Below are 19,388 nucleotides of genomic sequence, written 5' to 3'. Positions count from 1 at the left end.
AATGTGCAACTTACAGAACTGAGATATTGGTGCATCCAGCTGCGGCGCTGTTCCCCCCCTAGAGTTGAGTTTCTGGACCTGGGTGGGGGGCACCGGTTTGTGTGACTGGCCTGTGGCCCTATACATGGCCTGCACCCATAAGATACGGTCCTGCTCATCATCACTGGCAAAGATCACAGTGTCCCCCTCCTTTACAGCATTGAAGAATGTCCGACCACCATCGAGACCTAAAGATCATAGTCATGTTAGTGAGATTGTACACATACTCTTATTTGGACCTCTTTCCCTGACACTGCCATGTATTAAACAGTGCATGGCTGTGTGCTTTGGTTGCTGGTACCTGGCTGAGGGTCAGTGTAGTCCACTGTGTAACCATCCAGCTGAAGAAGCTCCACAGGCTCAGCCTTCTTCTCTCTGTAGCTGCACATGGCAAAGGTGTACTGACTCACCTGTTCGCAACAAACGAGACAGAATTATCACTTAACAGTTCAGAGAAGAATACTCAGGTATAACATAATATATAATGTAAAAAGTTAATGAGATAAAAGCTGGTTTTCTATGTTTCCGGCTTCATTAGCTTAGAACCTTAAATTAACTAAATTAGTAACAACTAGTAACAAAATTGATGCATTTTTAGTTGTTTTTGCAGTGCAAGATTTAATATTTCCAACCTTTTGCTATTAACAGGATAAAAAAATGTCCAAAAAATAAAAAACATTAAAACTACAGATGAATATTTTCCTATTTTTTCCAAACCTTCCAGTCAACTTTAATCCTTATCAAAATCACCTGATGCTTTTTCAAATTATTTTACTTCTTTAAATGTAACAAACTATTGGTTTATGTCTAGATTTAACCAAAGCTTTTGATAACGTGAATCATGAATTATTATTAAAAAAAAACTGTACAGATATGGTATTAGAGGTGAAGCACTTTCTTGGATCAGGAGCTATTTGGAGAACAGATCCCAGTATGTCCACATTAATGGTTCTGATTCCCAGCTGCTGGCAGTGACCTGTGGTCTCCCACAGGGGTCAGTGTTGGGTCCTTAGCTGTTTATTTTGTGTGTAAATGACATATGTTTAGTTTCAAAAAAGTTAAATTTGGTCTTATTTGCTGATGATACTAATATACTTTGCTGTGGTCAGAACTTAGAAACATTGATAGATACAGTAAGAAAAGAATTAACAGAGTTTAAAAAAAATGGTTTGATTTAAATAAACAAAACTAAATTTCAAATTTTTGGAAATCATGCTGTCAACGTCGACAGAAAATTAAAAATAAACGACACTAATGTAGAACAAGTGAATGAAGTCAAATTTCTTGGAATTATTATACAAAATAAACTTAGCTGGAAACCTCATATAAACCACATTAAAGCAAAGATCTGTAAATCACTAGCAATTATTTCTAAAGTCAAAGTGTTTGTAAATAAAAGAATTTATATCTTTTGTATTGTTCTCTGGTTCTCCCTACATGACCTTTGGCTTAGAGGTGTGGGGAAATACATATAAAACCAAAAAAGAGCGACCATAATAGTTCATAAAGCGGCCCATAGAGAGCACACAAACCAGCTTTTTATTAACCTGACCGCTTTAAAACTGAAGGACATGGTCAACTTTAAAGCGTCACAATTTATGTATAACATTAAGAATAATAAGGTACCAGCTCAAATTCAGGGATTGTTTAAAAAAAGAGACTCTGTTTGAAATTTTAGAGGGGGGGGTGAAATGTTCATAAAACCTCACGTGAGAACAAATGTAAAGCAGCATTTTTGTTGTTGGGGTTAATGTTTGGAGTAAGTTGGACCCAGAACTAAAAGACTGTCCGACATTAATTCAGTTTAAAATGATAAAATCCTATGTTGAAATGGAAGACTGACTAGTTAAAAATGAAATTACTATTTCCTATGTTTAAGATGTCTGAATAGTGTTTTTCATCATCATCATCATCACCTATGTCAGTTTGATCAAATGATGTCACTGTTATTTGAAGAAGAAAAACACAAAAATTATTATTTTTTATTTTGTGCGGCTGGAGAATTTATTTAAAGATCAGCCTTTGTTCTACAGATAAAACCCACCAGCTTTAATAAGTTTAACTTCCATTTTTAATAATTTAACGACACATTTTAATCAATATTTAATTATATAGACTCTTCTCCTTTCGTACACATCGGCTTTAAAATTGTAATTTCCTTAATTAGTGTGAATAAAAAGCTCAGTACATTCGACAGGGAACAGTTGATTAATAAAGTGCAACCAAATACTAACACCTAACACATTCAGAAAGGGAATACTGTAAAAAGTAATCAATATCATGCTTTGTTAAAGAGGACTATTATGCTAACAGCATTTTTTCTGTCCTATTCCACTTATTTCAGGACCATGAAGGCAGCAGAACTCATTTATTGTCTTCCATAGGCATGTTTGTTCCACCCACCAATTCTCCAGTAATAATGAATACATAAATGAAAGCTGAGCTGAAAGTAAACAGGGTTTTGTATTTTCTCAGATGAAAGGAAGACATCCAGCCATGCTGTGTGAGTGGAGCGGTGGTTGGTGGTCCAGAGTTGCTACGAGGAGCAGCCGCAGTGTGTTGTTAGCCGGCCTGCTGTTACTGTAGCTGCCAGTCATACCAGCCTGTCGTCACAAATCACCGGCCAGGCCAATGTCCCCACGTCTGCTGCTGCAAGTGGCAGCTCTCACTCAAGCTGCAGCTGCATTCTGTGTGTGTGTGTGTTATGTGTTGGATTTCCCCTGCGTGTGTGTGTGACAAATGAGATTCCCCGAGACAGCACTGATGACACCTGAGGCCAAGTAAAAGAGGGAGCTAGTCTGACTCTCCAGCAGCTCCCTGGCCTCCAGGACACTACAAAGGCAAATCATAGTCTAAAGTACTCACACCCCTCCACTCCCACCCCAAAACACCCAGCTCCTCTCTCTCTCTCTGTCTCTCTGTCTCTCTCTCTCTCAGCTGTCAGTCAGCAGGAAGACGGAGGGACAGTGATGGCTGTGATGAAGAATTAGAGAGGAAGGGGGAGTCAGAGCGACTGCTGCAGTCGTTTATGCTCACATCATTACTGAAAACACACTGACCTGAACTCTGGAGATGACTTGTTGGATGTAGCAAACATGTACACAAATAAACTTCATCATCTAAGCCCTGAGAGGAAATTCTTATCAGCCCGAAACAAAGAAACCTGCAATAAATAAATCGTTAAGGTCATCAGCTTTCCTAGAACGTACCGCTATACTGTCAAATATAACACTGGTTGTAATAGAATATATTTACTGGATAGATTTTCAATTTAATTGTTAGTAATACAAATTCAATCCATGAAAAAATGGTAAGAATAGTCCAATTTTTTTAATATGAGGTCTTTATTTTGCCCTTTAACAAAATGTAACAAAACAAATAACATTTTTTGGGAGGGATATCTACCATTTATTACTATGTGATACATTAAAAATATTATAATGTGGTTTTCTGCTTCTGGGTATCTATTAGGAGATAGAAGACAAGTATCAGATTGTGTTCAACAAGATTTTGAGCAAAGTTTGTACCATAAATTAAAGCAAAATGTCTCAGAAAATGTATGTTAATATGTCACATCGAGCTCTTATGGGTTAAATAAGTCAAATAAACGTTAGAGTGTAAAAGGCTGAATAAATTAATTATTTATAAGTTTAATTAATGTAAATAAGAAGAGTACATGAGAAATAATGAGGGCACAGCTCACTTTCATTAACAAATTATAGGCAATTAATTCTATGCAACTTTATACTTTTACTTCAAGAGCTTAGTAATAGTTGAAATTATCCAGAGCTTTATTTTATTTTATGTATAAGTTTGAGGCTGCAGGAGAAAAAACAAACCTCAGTGAACTGAAGCATTGTGGGGAAGTGAAGGTGTAATGAACTAGAATACTTTGGTGTGTGAAACGTTCATGGTCATCTGAAAAAAAAGTTTTCAGGATTTCAGCCGAACCAAATTAATTCAATCAAAGTGACCAAAACAAAACAAGCGGAATTCAAGGCAAACTGGAATAAGTGAATAAAGTAAGCTGAAAATAACTGATATCACCAGACAGACGTGATTATGGTTCATCCAGTGAACACAGAACTTTATCTGCTCTGTAATCTGCCTTGATGCTGGATCTAAAGAATTGCAATGCAGGCTCCAGCTATACTGCAATGATTGTGATCTAATGAAGAGGGAGGATGAGGAGGTGGTCTAGAAGTAGTGTGAAGAACAAGGGATGGGAAATGAGGAAGGTGTTAACTACCAGAGAGCAAGGACTGAAGATGTGGTGGTACCAACGGAAAAGAATTTAGGGAGGAAGAAATGCTGCCATGTCTCGTCATTTCTGTCCCTGATTCAGTCCAAACTGAAGTGGTTGTCCAGGTGTAAAACTCTTGCTAGTTGAGGCATTTCAAATCTAAGGACATTGTAGAAATTCCACTTTGGGACTTCTGATACACACAAGTCAGTTTCCTCTCCTTCAGAGTTATACAAAAGCTGCTCCTTGCCTACAAGTTTCTTTATGTATGTAAAAATACTGTCCAACTTCCATGTAAACAATGCTCCAACGATTAGAAATAAATTAGACCGTTGAACGTTTGACTGGCACTGTATAGTGCTATTAACCACATTTATCACTAGTATTATAGTTCTATATTATTCTAAAGGCTGCAAAATAAAAACTTGTATGTCCTGAAATGGACGAGGAAAATCAGGCAGCAAATGAATATGTGGCCATACATGGCAGCTGTTTCGGGATGTTTTGTGTTTCAAGTTGTTGTCATTTGTGCCTCTCCAGGTTGCCTTGGACCAACTGATAATCAGGAGTCAAGTTTACACGCCTCTGCATGATTTTACAGGAAAACAGGAAAAAAGTATGTTTTCATCTTCCATCTTCCACTTTCCCTGACTGTGTAAAATATGCTTTCCTGCACGGGAGCAGACTGTCCTCCTGGCTGACAGTCGGAAGATGTCTGTCGGATATTTCCAATGCAAAAAGACCCAGCAGGGCCCCCATCGGAGCAGGATCCACACATCTGTTTGCTGTACACAAACAGAGGTTGTTTAAAGTCACATCATAGACGGCCAATCAGATGGAAAAACTGAAGGGATTTCTTTAACATCAATAAACTGATTAAATCGCTGGATGAGAGCCTTCTGTACAGGAGGCAGCAAACGTGCAGCACTGGAGATGTTTGCACACACCAGGAAGCAGTAACACTAACATGCAGCATACAAAAATGACAAGGAGAAACTCAGCTAAAAGGCTCTACCAAGCACTGGCATCCAAACCAAACACAGTTCAAAGCCCAAGTAATTATATGGGAATGTAAGGAAAAACATGAGAACATCACTTTCCATTTTAGAGCGTCGGCTAATTTCTCCACTTCAAGCAAACCACACAAAAGGTGTCACGTGACAGCAGAGACTCTGCTGGTTACAAAGATGTCTGTCTCATGATAAATCTAATCTTACTTTTGCAGTTTTCTGGTAAAACTTTGATTCCAACTCTAAAAAAAAACTCTGCTAATGCGTTTTCCTATGACCCTGCCTTTATTTGAAATGAATCATGAAGGTCCCGCTAGTTTCCATGGAGATAAAGGTGGTTTTATAGTGAAGTATTCATTCTTATTATCAAATACTGTCTTGGGCTTCACTTCTTTCTGGATCCTCACGGTGTTTCTAAGGTAAACGTGGGGGCTATCCCACTCTAACCATTGATAGAGGCGTCCATCAATTCCAGCCAATGGCTTCCTGACATATTTACCTGTGTAACACCTCTATAAAAACTCTGGAACAGGGTTCTGTCTTTTATTTTTTTATTTTTTACCTTCTACTGTTTACAGTTCCTCATCAGACATTACTTTACTCATTCCTAGAAAAACTGGGCTGCTATCCTCTGGTTTTCGCTGAAAGTAACATGGTTCTCTTTTAGGAGGAGATAACATTTACATTTTCTACTGTGTTCCAGGTGGATTTCCTTCTGAAACAATAACACATATCTTGATTCTGACACTTTTGTAGTAATTTCATGTCTCAGATTTCATTTAAGATCAAGGTTATGCATACAGCTCTTGTAGTTTTGAATGTCAAGTTCAAGTTTAATAAAAAATTTATATAAAACAATAAAAAACGATAAAACACAACATAATAAAACCAAACTAAAATTTTTAAAGTTATAATAAATGTCCAGCTCAGCTGTGTTTAACAGCCAGTGGTAAGAAGTGGGTCTTAAACAAGGCTGTAAAACCAGAAATAGTCTGAGCAGCTCTGATGTGAAGGGGGAGACTATACCACAATTTAGAAGAAGCCACCAAAAAAAAAACTCTTTCAGCCTTGGAGATAAGCCTGGAAGAGGCAATCTCCAGGAGGAGCTGGGTCAAAGACCTCAAGGCTCCGACTGGAGCGTACTTAATTTATTCTGTGTACAGTATGTTTTTGGTCAGAGGGCAGAAAGAAATAGGAATCTAAAGCACATTCACCTCGTCATAGCAGAAAAGAAACATCTAATGTAATATGATGATGAAGTCAGAAGCTGTTTCATGTTAACATTAGAACAGGAAGCAGATGTTAAAATAGTTCCAGGGCTGTGATGCTGATGTGGGATCCAGGATCATGAAATAATTCCTCATGCTGCCCACTGGACGCATTAACAAAAACTCATGAATTATGAAAGTTATAGTAACAACATTTAACTCTAAAATGCATTTTTGCATACTCTGCTGCTTTCATTCTTCACTAATAGTTTCACTGACCAGTGACCAATCACTTTCACTAGACTAAGCACGTCAGTTCTTTTGTATCTTTTTCAGACTGTGGACATCCCACTAGTCAGAGGTAGATCAATTAGCACTAGTTCACGTCGGCAGGGAGTAAATCCAAGTCAGAGTCTGCAGAGGTAAAACTGGGATGAGCCATCTGCTGACCACAGAAAAAAAAAGTGCAGATTTACTTCTGCAGCATCTCTAAAACAGCAACCAACAACACAACAATGAACAGATCGAGCCTCTTGCTCCTCACGACAAACATCCACGCACATTCAAAGACAGACACAAAAACAAACACACACACACATGAATGTGCAGTCTATTGACCAGTATTTGTCACTTGCTATTTATTTAGCTGGGAGCAAGTTGGAGGCTTCAAGTTGGCTGCGCTCAGGCTTTTCTAGCTGCAAGTGTTAGACCAGCTAGTGTTCACTCCACTTTGTCAATCCCCTGTCAACTTGTAGCTTTGAGACATATCCTTTCTAACACATAAGAGACAGGCCTACCCCTGCCCACCCCCACCCCCCCTCGCCTGCTGCCCACCTCCCAGTGCAGAGCCACCAGGAAATGGCTGCTACCACCCCATCCTTTACACCTCCCCACCCCCCCCTCCCAACCCAGGCTATCTCCTGACAAAAGCCTGCTTGGCCTCTCCATCATTCATCTGACAGCCGAGGGAAGACAGCTTGGCTGCATCTCTCCTCCTCGCTGCACACACAACATGTGGTCGCTGGAAACATTACAAGCATACAGCTGAAGACTGCTCATGTGATGAAGTCGCTGAGCTCATCCTCGTCCTATTCTCCAAAACTCTGCTTTGGTTTGTACATTTAACACAGAGGGAGAATGAAGAAATCCCACCGGATTTCATCCAGCCCTCCAGAGCAGAACCTCTACTGCAGCTGATGTTCGACAATACATGTTCTACAGAAAATATCCAAAAACTGACGGGATTTAGGATTTGGGAAAATAAAATTAAATTTAAAAATCTAGATGTATGTAGAATTAGTTTAAACATTTTAAACATTTAATCTGCAACTAAAACTAATCTGCAAATTACATAAAAAACACACTGAGCCTGAGAAAGTGATGCTTTTCTAGGGCAAATAATTGTTCTATTTTATTTGATTCTATATTTATATTTGATAATAATAAGAAAGTATTGCAACATAAAAGCATTACTATATAATATTATATTATATTATATTATATTATATTATATTATATTATATTATATTATATTATATTATATTCATTTCTTGATCTGCAATTTGAAATATTTCTTTTATAATCTGTTTATCATCTTGAGAGTTGAGAGGTGACCATTTTTCTAATGTGATTTTATGCTCACAATGATCCAAATAATGATCAGAGAAACGATGTTTTGAATCTGAGGGCAGCAGACTGAACCTGAAGTCTCATGTGGGGACGTGTTGGGATGATCAGGAGTCGACTAAAAGAAAGATCGCAGGTCTAACTGTTACTGTTGCTGAAAGTTCAGTGGAAAGGCCTTTTTTTCCTTTATCAAGTGGCAAACTGAAGATAATTTTATTTTTCTGATCACAATAAACAAATAAATCAATATTAGATTACCTACCTGGACCAATACAAAGAATCTCTTCTTCCATCTTTTCCACACATTTTTGCCGATAGCCCAAAGGTACCTGTGGAATGAAGAGGGGGGAAAAAAAAGACTTTTATTCTTTCTTTTGGCCGGTTTTTGTGTGTGATGGCATTAAAAGAGTTACAGCTCAGGTCTGAGGAGAGGGAGAGGATCCACTGACCTCTTTTGGTAAAATACTATTACTGCAATTAGACGCAGCATTTTTAAAATGACCATTAATCTCATTGTTCCTCTCTTCGCTCACAGATTTTCAGTCATAACTCTGACTCCTCCAGGTGTGACTGTAAATCATGTGTTAGACACGCCATCAGTCCTCCAGCTGAGACATGTTACTGGACCACAGCCTGGATTAGTTTAATATCCCCTGAACACAAAGTAAAACTATGTGCGGAGGAGAATTCAGGATCTGCTGCAGTGTTGACCATGTTCAGAAATAAAATACTGAAGCTCAGTTATTATTTCTTCATACATGAAAATTTCTTACTTTTCATCTTTTACTAACTTCTCATAGACTTTTAGGAGTCATTGTTTATAATAAACTAAACTAGAAAAGTCACATAAATGATGTAAAAAAATAAAACGTCTAAATCTGTTGCATTGCTGAATAAAACTACCGACCGTTTATGTGAGAAATTATTGTTTATATTATATCATTCACTAATCATACCATATATGACATACATATAAAACAAACACTAATTCAATCTTATTTTTTTTTACAAAAGAAAGTCAGAATATTAGCCAATAAACTATTATTAAACAACTAATTCATTACAAATTCAATTACGTATTCTCAAATTTGGTGAATTAGATTATAGATTAATACTTAAAATGTGCAAAGCTAAGAACAAACAATTATCTTCTAACATCCAGAAACTGTTCAGAACGAGAGGAAAAGCAAAAATGATCTGAGAGATCATTTTACCGAAGTAGAGGCAACATTTAATGTCACTATGTTTCTGTTATGGGTGTAAAATGTTGGATTAATTGTCTTGAAAATAATAAAATGTGTGATTCTTTGTTATTAAAGTGTTTAAAAAGATGTAGGGTCCTTTTAAGACCGTTGTGATGATGGATGATGGATATTCCCTTATGAGGTGATTTTCTTCTGTTTGTAAAAAGGGGAAGATGTTTTTTTTGCTTCAGCCTATGTCCTTATGTTTTATCTTGTTCACTATTTTGTCCGTTGTGTTTTTTTTACTTGCCTCCACTGGAGGAACCAATAAAATATCTTCAACCTATCTTCAAACAATGAAAATGCTGGTTTCAGTGGCGTTCTTGCCTCAGTTTACCTCTGCCTGCCTAAAGTCTGCTTTTACCCCTGGCCCATCAACAAACTGTTGTCTTCCTGTACTTCTAAAGAAACCAGCATCCACAGGGTGAAACATGCAGGGCTGCACACCGTGTGAGAGACCAGTATGTGTGACTAAGAGTCTGTGTGCTTAATTGTAGAGTAAGATCCCAAAAGAGAGCATACGGAGAAAGGAGAGAAGGATGAATCCCTCACAGTGACAGATAGAAGAGCAAAGCATTAATACATGAAGTGTGTGCTTTACTGTGCATAACATAACAAAAACGTGACTCGGCTTGGATTTTCTCCCTCACAGCACTGCAGACGGCCACAGAAGGCTTACAGTACATGAGGATGCCCGTCTTTCCTCTCAACACTCGGTCTGTGCAGTAATAAGGTCGCATCCTGACCTACTGACACTTTGCACCTATTGCACTAAAAGTTTTGGGGTCATTTTAAAAATGACACAGTGGTGCTTTTGTGCCTGAAAGGCACCTTATTCCTGGGTCTCGTGCATGCTTTGGATAAGAGAATATTTAAATGAATTGCTTAGAAAACATTGTGCCCCATAATTCACGGCAAATTGCATCCCGGGACTGCACAGAGTTACACACTATCATTCCTGAGAAACTGTAGCTCTCGGGAGGCGCCGGAGACTTGGTGAAGTTTTAAGAATTATAGACCCAATCTGATTTGATCCAATTATAATCTAATTTCTTCCATTCATGTTAACAGATTATCATTGAAAATGCAAATAAAATGAGGATAGAACAGTACGTTTTACATCACATTTTCTTACAATCTGATAGGTGAAAAACAATCATTTGTGTGAAAATGGGGGCAGCTCGGTGCCTCCCTTTTAGTGTTTGCCGTGGCTCTTTGTGCGAGTTCCACTTTCTGCTGGGCCAACAACCATTACAGCACATGCCATCTTCTCAAGTTCTGAATAAGCCGTAAGTGAAGTGTTACAGCTAAACTCCTCCAGCCGCACGACATCTCGGTGGACATAACACAAATTGCCATGATTACTCCACCTGGCAGGTGGAGTAAGGCTGCAGGGCTCGCGCGCCAGCAAGGCTATGAAGACAGCCACACAAACACCACATGCCAGACTTTTCCTCGCCGATGCCAGATCCCTCATCAACAAAATGGACGAACTGAGGCTTCAGGTTGAAACAAACATCAAGGATTGCTGTATACTTGTGATCACAGACACCTGGCTTTATTCATAGCTAACATGGATACCTAACATGGCGATATCATAGGATTATGGACTCTGGTAAGATCATAGAAAGGAGGATGTTTATATCAAAACAACTCCCCTGACTTTGAGTCCATGACTGCGGAATGCAGACCCATCTACCTACTGAGGGAGTTCACTGTCATTTACATTGCACTGGCTGCTAATGCTAACTCGACTCTGAGACATGTAAACAGCAGCTTTAGCAGCCAGCAGAGCTGATATCCTGATGCAGTGTTAATTATCGCAGGGGGTTTCACCCGCATAGCTTTAAAAACAATGTTCCACAATCTCCACCAGCACATAAAGCGTGCTAGGAGATGTGCTATCACACTAGACAAGTTCCAATAAAATGAGCTGGGATACAGAGGTACTTGCTACCATACTTGTCACAATCTGAACACATCACTGTTGATGATTTCTGCAGACACCCCTCTCAGGAAATCTGCTCTTACCACCACAAAAGCCATCACAGCTTTGCCTGATGGTGCCTCTCAGTGGCTCCTCTACAGAATGGCACAGTCCACCCTGAAGAAAGGCTTCAGAAAGGGCAAGAAGAGGACTGAGGAACACCTGGACAGTAATGACAGCTGGCAGGTTTGGCAGGAAGTTGGAGCACATCACCAGGGCCAGTCATGGAGCTACTGAAGGTGACGCTTTACTGGCAGAGGAGCTGAACCACTTCTTTGCTCATTTTGAGGTGGAGCTACCAGCGGTAGCCATCCCAGCAGCTCACAACATCACCTCCGTCCTCAGGATGTTAGAGCGAAGTGAGAAGCTTGCTGCAGGTCTTCAGTCCCAGGAAGGCACCTGCAAGATCTTTAATCTTTAATCTCAAGCCACAGTTCCACCCTTATCAAAGTCTTCCACCACAGTCCAGATACCCAAAACATCATCCACCAGCTGCCTGAATGACTACCAGCCAGAAGTACTCACTCCAGTGGTGATGAAGGGTTTTGAGAGACTGGTCATGTTGTCAATCTCTCCCACCTTCAATACATTCAGTTTGATTACAGGGCTAACAGGTCTAGTGAGGATGTTGTTACTGCTGCCCTCAAAGCTGCTCTGTCACAGCTGGAGCACCAGCGGAATGACCAACATCGCCTCTTCATTTACTTTAACTGTGCTTGTCACCATCACTCCTCACAGCCTGGTGTGCCAGCTGTTAGCACCGGCACTCCCACATTCCAACTTCCTTCCTGACAGACACCACACAAAGGGTCTGGGTGGCCCCCACACCTCCCCAGCAATTAGCACCCACTCTCCTCAGGGCTGCTGTGTGCTGTCTGCTCCACCACCACTGCCAAACTTTTAGATAACACTACTGTGGTGGAGCTTATCGCTGGGTGGGATGAGTCCATCTACAGCAGGGATCCTCAGTCCTAGTCCTTAAGGGCTGGTGTCCTGCAGGTTTTGAAGTCAGACTCAGGCTTGGGCAGAACTTGATGTCTAAATACCCATTAATCTGAGTCAGGTGCAGTGTTTGGTAGCAATGTGTTACTGGTATATTATTATTATTATTATTATTATTGCATATACAGGTGGCAAATTGAGCTCCTCAGCAGTAATGAGAATCAGAGCCCACAGCAGACTTTCATTCTCGACATGATTTCATGGCAATGAACTTTAACAGGATGCCCCTTTCAGCCCTTTTCATGCCTCATTTTTACACATTTTAAGGTTTGGTCACGTCACATAATTAACATGCTGCATGATGAGGGTAGAAGGACCGGCCAGGGTCTTGAGAGCAGTCCTGAAACTACTTGTATGTTTTCTGGGCATGATTGTAGATGATATAAATACGGATGTTTACATCATGTTTATGTATTTTCACACCATTTCCATCTCACCACATCTCTCAGACTGTCAGACGAGTCAAGTATGTGGTAAAATGACATATCTGCAACAACCACCATCTGCAGGAGTGTGATGTAAACAAAGAAATCACCTCACAGTTAGACTTTAAATATCATCATGTTTTTATAAAAGTACACATTTTCTATCCTACACAGGCGGCAAATTTCAATCATGTTAAAAACCTTGAGATAACTTTACTGAATATATCATATTTCCCAGCTTTAGTGCCATGTGCTCACTTTTTACCTCAGCATGTGTTGATACCAAAGAAGTGAAATTCAGCTATTGAAAATTGAACAATAACAATGCTGTTTGGGTTGTTTCTGTTATTTACTGTTTAAATGAGAACTGATATAGATGCACCACAGTACGTTGAGGCTCTCCACAGAGATAAAGATGTAAAAGATGTTACATATCATGTGTAATAAAATGTAGATGGAGAGGACTCTCCACACAAACTAGCTGAGATGCTGTATATATGGCGAAGTTTTCTGCACTGGAAAATGTTTGTGCCATCACCACTGTGGACCACAAGAGGGAAGCAAAGCACTATTTCTGCAGGAGGTGGATCCAGGGTCTGATTGTACAATAAGTCCTCAATTCAATCATATTTCCCTTTTCTTCTATCTATCTATCTATCTATCTATCTATCTATCTATCTATCTATCTATCTATCTATCTATCTCTTACAAAAAGTTAAGGATATTCAGCTCTTTTGCCTAATTGGGATCCTACTGAGAGTGAGTGCTTGTTTGTCTCTGCGCTGACTCTGTGATGAACTGGCAACCTGTTGAGGGTGTACTGCTTGGAAAGCATTTATTATCTCATCCCTTTTAATCCTAGTGAACATCAAGACATTATTCTTTCAGGATAGCCTCAGTATTTGCCTACTATCCTCACAAAACCAACTCCCACTCAGCTGGTTTTTGGTGCCACGTGCACCAAAACATTTTTCCAGCCATAGAGGATCATTTTTGTTGTTGTTCTTTTCAGACACACATAGAACTTTCTGCTCACTTGTTGATCTTTGGCTGCTCCAGATTAGTCGTTTTTGTCAGTTTAAGCTCTTTGATTGGTGGAAAGTTTGACAGGAAGTAGCTTCATCATTATATCCAGGTCAAAATAGAGGTCTCTTAGCAACATAGTAGTGATAGTAATCTATTTTTATTATGAAGATGTTGCGCACTACCGTTTCTGAGAAATGGTTGACAATATAAAAAATAGCGCCCAGGGGGTGAGAGTGATCCAGCTGAGTTTTAAGGGCTAATCTGAAGTCATTTGGCCGTTTAACTAAACGTAAAAGATAATGAAACGAAAATAATTTGCAAATATGTAAAGTTTATTACCATATGGTATGTCAGAAATATTTAGTGTGACAGGTATCCACCAGGCGGGAGAAGAGACAAATTTCAGATTTTGAGTTTTTGCCATAAAATGATAAAATAGGTCTCAGAAATTGTCTTTGCCCAATATGGAGCATGTTTAAGTGTTAAAAAGATAATCACTTACCCACAATGCTTCATATTCTGGGGTTTGTCCATGCGAATGGCCAGTTTGATCTTGAGGTCACTGTCTGAGCAGCCCTTAGAAACCGTCATCTTATGGAGTTCACACTGTTTGGGACTGTTGGGAGTCGGGTGAAGCACAACCTGGGAACAACAACATAACAGTGAATGTTGGCTACGGCTGAAAAGTTTATACTTAAATTAAACTTTGCCAAAATTAAACTGTTGGTCACCCTTCCTAGCTCTTTATCTTCCAGAGCCAACACCCCTGTGCTCTCAGTGAACAGCTTCACCTTTACAGCAGGTAACGGCTGGGTGGTGGTAAAGTCCCCCTGCGTGCCCCAACTACAGACAAATATACACAAACACAAGAAAAAATGGACCACGTTAAAGAAAATAGACGTCAGTTAACTTGCATACAGTTTTTAACTTTTATGTAATTTATTTTTATTTACTTTTTATTTATTTTTCCTTTTGTGTACGGTGACCTTGGGTGTAGAAAGGCGCCAAGAAATAAAATTTATTATTATTATTACTGCCCAAACACTTCCTGTTTGTCCTAAAATGCATTATTCTGGTATAGTCCCAATCCCAGTTGGCAGGTTCAAGCTCAGAACCTCCCTAGTAGGAGACAGAAGGCTGCAAACCATCACAGGACAACTAAAACCAGGACTTGGAGGCAGTAGGTGACTTCGAATGAATAGAAATGAGAACTCATTTAAAAAGATTGCGTATCATCCACCTGTAATAATTTTGTTATTTTTGGTACAAGATGAGCACATTAGTTCAGTCTAACACTAATTCATTAGTGGACTGAACAGTGATATGGTGGTTGGCCATTTCTCCTCACAGATATAGAGGACAGCGCTAACAGTGTCTGGTAAATCAAAATGAGGTGATAAAGATCCACAGAGCAGAGTTGTTTGTGTTGTTTCACACATGATGCAATAACAAACAGCGGATCCCACCCATGCTCACGGGATAGTGTCTGCAGAAGACACAAATCCACGCTAGTCATACTGTACTGTAGTAAAATATATTGAATATGTAATGTAAAAGAAAAATACCATAAAATATTTTTACCCTTTGTTCCACCAGACTTTGGTTCTAATCTTGTGTTCTTTCTGTGTGAAGTTTGCATGTTCTCCCAGTTTCTGACCGGGATTTATTTAGGTTCTCTCACAGTTCTGAAACATGCATATTAGGTAATTATGACTAGTGATTAAGAATAAAAAAAATCTAATTTCTCTCTGTGGTATTTAGACCATTTATTCTTTTCTTAAATAGTTTTGTCCTGTTTCGGCTGAAGTAAAGTTGGAGTTTAGTTGTAGGTTTGTGTCTTTTGCTTTGAGGCTGGGCTTCATCCTTTTTATTCACCATTCGGGTTTTTTTGTTTGTGGTTTTGGCCTCGGCTCTCCCTATCAGCAACACGTGACACAACAAATGAAAAGTAAATCTTCTGGAGATGTGCCTCTCCCCCTTCCTGTAGACCAGCCTGAGGATCTAACTCCCATATCATAAATTTTACATCACTTTACTTCTAATGAGAAGACAGTAGCTTCTGACTGAATCTGTTGCGAGAGGAAGTGGAAGTGAAGAGGCGGTCATTGGGTGGTTACTATGGAAACGGGATGTGGTTAACCAAGAGAGAAACGATGTTTCTCTCCACACAGACAAACCTTCCACTTTGTCAAATGAAAGACTTTGACTTTAACTTCAGTGACACCTGAGACTCTGCCTGCATCAAGATCTGGAAGCAGTGAGAGAGACAGCCTGGCCCTGAGCTCACAGATAAACCAGGTGCAAATGTTACAGCTTGTGAAGGATTGAAAGTTGAAAAAAATGTGAATTAAGCATGAGCAGGAAGAGCAGCAGTGCCTAGAATGGGTATTAATATGATGATAAACAGTATTTAAAGTATGAGGAGACACTGAACTTTAATCATGCCTGAGATCTGTAAGGTTGGATGGGCTTTGACTAACACATACAGATTAAGATAACACACATAGATTTATTGTGGGTGACTTTTTTTCCTTGCAGCGTGTATGCATGTGTGCTGCACATACGTGGGTTTTGAGGCTTCAGCTTGGTCTGTCTGCAGTTTATGTCCACCATCAACTTCCATGGTGCAGTAAACTATCCTGTTTGGAGCCAAGGACCTCAGACCCTGTACCTCCATTATAACCACCTGAAACAGAGACAGAGTTTAAAACAAAAACAGGAACATTTGTGCATTTTAACATTTTGACAGTGTAGCTCAGTGTAGCTAATCTATTATAACAGGGCAGTCGGTACTAAGAAATATCTGATGATTAACTGGTGTCTGAGTTAACTGGATGGTGATCATATGACCGCAAAGCAGCAAACAGTTGAGGCAACTAGACTTGGTGCTGGCTGCTCTGTAGCAGGAGAAATGTACCACAACACCAACATACTGTAGAGCAGCGGTTTCTGGGCTGCTGTGGTACGCTGGTGTTTCTCATGGTATTCTGATACAAACACATGTCACTGTCACAAAATACAATAAGACAAACTTTATTTAATCATATTAGTCCTTTTCATATACTTATTTCCTGCAGTGGACTAAACCTTCTGTCACTTTTCTCTGTAAAGAGCTTTACAGAGAAAAAATCTAAAGACAGTCAATGGTTAAAAATAATTATATAAGTAACTTGTAATCAGCAGTAAAATAAAAATATGAATAGCAATGGAAGCAAAAACAACTCATCTTCATCAGTGATTCATCTTCAAAACCTCCCTGCACATTTCCAGATCCATCAGTCACATTTTTCCTATCATCCAAAATCCAACAGAGACCTTAAGCTTGCTCCATCTCTGACAGCTGAGTGGAAGATTAACCAAAATAATCTGAAATAATTCACTTTCACAACTTTCTGTATGTTTTCTCCTGGAAAAATGTCTTAGAGATGAACCAGTTCATCACCATCATCATCATCGTCATCATTCACAGCTGAGCATGCTTCAACCAGCAGAACAGAGCAGGAGATGAGCTTTTTCTTTCAACAGCAGGATCACACAGACTTCGAATAATCCAGAGGAGTGAACCACTAATGAAGGCTCCAGGGGGACCGGGATTCCACCAGTCCAACTGGACCTCGAACATGTGCTTTTTTTGTTTGTTTGTTTTTTTTTTTTTTTTTTTTCATGTAGCATGTGCTAAAATGTGTAGGAAACTCTTCATCCTAGATGTGTTTAAGCACCTTGAAAACCAAAATCCCTCGCAAGGATCCTATTTGCAGACTTTTCATCTGCTTTTAATAAGGTGCAGCCTCATGTCTTAACAGACCATCTTGCATCCTGTTCTAAGCTACCGGATTGGTTTTTAGAGCTGCTTTTAGACTTACTTTCAATCTGAATCCAGCAGGTTTTGGTGAATGGATGCTTGTCAAGTATCAGGCTCTCAAACACAGGTTCACCACAGGGGTGTGTCCTTAACCTGATCCCTTCATTATGTGCACAGACAGCTGCAGAACATCAGAAGGCGGCTACATTGTCAAACTATCTGATGACACTGCTACTGACCCTCCTACATGGACAAGATTCAGATCACAGCCAGGCTCTACTTTACTTTATTAAATGATGCATTAATCATTTTTTTATCTTAAAAATGCTTTGAACTAAAGACCTGACCACTGACTTTGGGCCAAATCTGAGTCTAGATCCATCAAGAGCAAGCCCCATCCACAGTGAAGAGGTTCAGATGCTTGACTCCCCACAGCTCAGATTAAAAGAAAACACTGAGGTTTTGTCAAAAGGGGTCAACAAAGACTTCATAATATAGGAATTATGTTCTAGTAATATCTTCAATGCTATTTTTTGCAGCTTTTATTGTTTTGTTTATTGAAAGCCTTTTAACTTTTTCCTCCCTCCATCTGTTGGTTGTCTGTGAAGGAAAAAAACAGCTTAAATGCTGTTATTAAAGTCCGTTTGAAGTTTGTTGGTATTCAGCCGAAGAATTTGGGTACAATCTGGGGAAAAAAAGGTGGCTGTGAAAGCAAAAGAAATTATCAGCCAATCAGACCACATTTTATGGAGTTTTTACTGCTGCCTTACGCTTGATGCTACAATGCACCAAAAAGCAAAACAAATCATGATGCAAAATCTTTTATTCCTTCTGCTGTCAAACTTTTAAACACAGACCCCCACTCATTTAGAGCAAACCTGACTTATTTTTAATGTTGTAGAGTATGTAATGAATTGCACATTTGGGATAAATAATGTCTGAAGTTCAGACTCTGAACTGACGTGGTGTGGACGTTTGTGTGCAGCTGGACGTCTGTGCACAATAAGAATAAAAGCTTTCTGTTCATGGCGATGCTCATTTTGGCCAGTAGATGGCAGTATGTGATGTAGTTTGTTTTCCCTCCTAAACAGAAAAAAATCTTTAAACAAATGTATTAAATGCTTCTCTTTTGTCATGTCATGTCTGTGACTTCTTTATTGAATTCTTATTTTTGAAATTTACACACTCAAACAGCTGAATGAACGTTGTTGCCTGGGGTTGTCATGGCAATGTAAATTTTATCATTTATAGTAAAACTTTAGGTGTTCAAATCTATTTGAGTACACTGTGTTATGGTCTGTGGGTTGGTTTTGCTTTATTTCCTCTGCAGTCCGTTTAGTTTTTTAGTTCTGGCTCCTGCTTCCATTTCTCTGTTGAAGTTTTCTCAATTTTCCATAAATTTCCCAAAATCCAGCTCCATGTCAGAATCCTGGAGTCAGCAGCATCTCCTCCTGCCCCAAGGGTCTTCATCAGAATCTCCACCTGGTCTCACTTCTGTCCTGGTGTCTGCATATGTTTAACCTGCTCCAGTGTCAGGAGATCTATAGACAATCTACATGTTCCACTGGTGGAGTCAGTTTTGACTCCACCTTTGCTATCATCCCACATCCCAGCAGATCCAGCAACACCAGTCCTGCAGTGCAACACTTGGTGGGCTCCTCCTGACATCCTGTGACCACTGACCACTACAGCCTGTGACTGTATTCATATTCTTACAAACAATAAACAGTGAACTTATATCTTCTTTGCTTTATATCCCTTTGCTGTGAGCAGAGG

General features: G+C 39.4%; 1 protein-coding gene across 1 annotated transcript in view; it reads right to left on the bottom strand.

Moving 5' to 3' along the window:
- cadpsa (Ca2+-dependent activator protein for secretion a) overlaps nt 1-19,388 on the bottom strand; it is a 163,217-nt gene that overhangs the window by 106,268 nt on the left and 37,561 nt on the right. Inside the window, exons 6-11 of the mRNA XM_041981494.1 lie at nt 16,375-16,496; nt 14,542-14,653; nt 14,313-14,452; nt 8,389-8,455; nt 341-449; nt 15-227 (exon numbers count right to left, since the gene is read on the bottom strand). Of these exons, the coding sequence (XP_041837428.1) occupies nt 15-227; nt 341-449; nt 8,389-8,455; nt 14,313-14,452; nt 14,542-14,653; nt 16,375-16,496 (763 nt within the window). The remainder of the gene's footprint in view (nt 1-14; nt 228-340; nt 450-8,388; nt 8,456-14,312; nt 14,453-14,541; nt 14,654-16,374; nt 16,497-19,388) is intronic.

Source organism: Melanotaenia boesemani, chromosome 3, assembly GCF_017639745.1.
Source record: "Melanotaenia boesemani isolate fMelBoe1 chromosome 3, fMelBoe1.pri, whole genome shotgun sequence".
In the NCBI taxonomy this organism is placed as follows: Eukaryota; Metazoa; Chordata; class Actinopteri; order Atheriniformes; family Melanotaeniidae; genus Melanotaenia; species Melanotaenia boesemani.
Note: the sequence above shows the minus strand (reverse complement) of the source record. Positions and strands in the feature narration are given on the sequence as shown.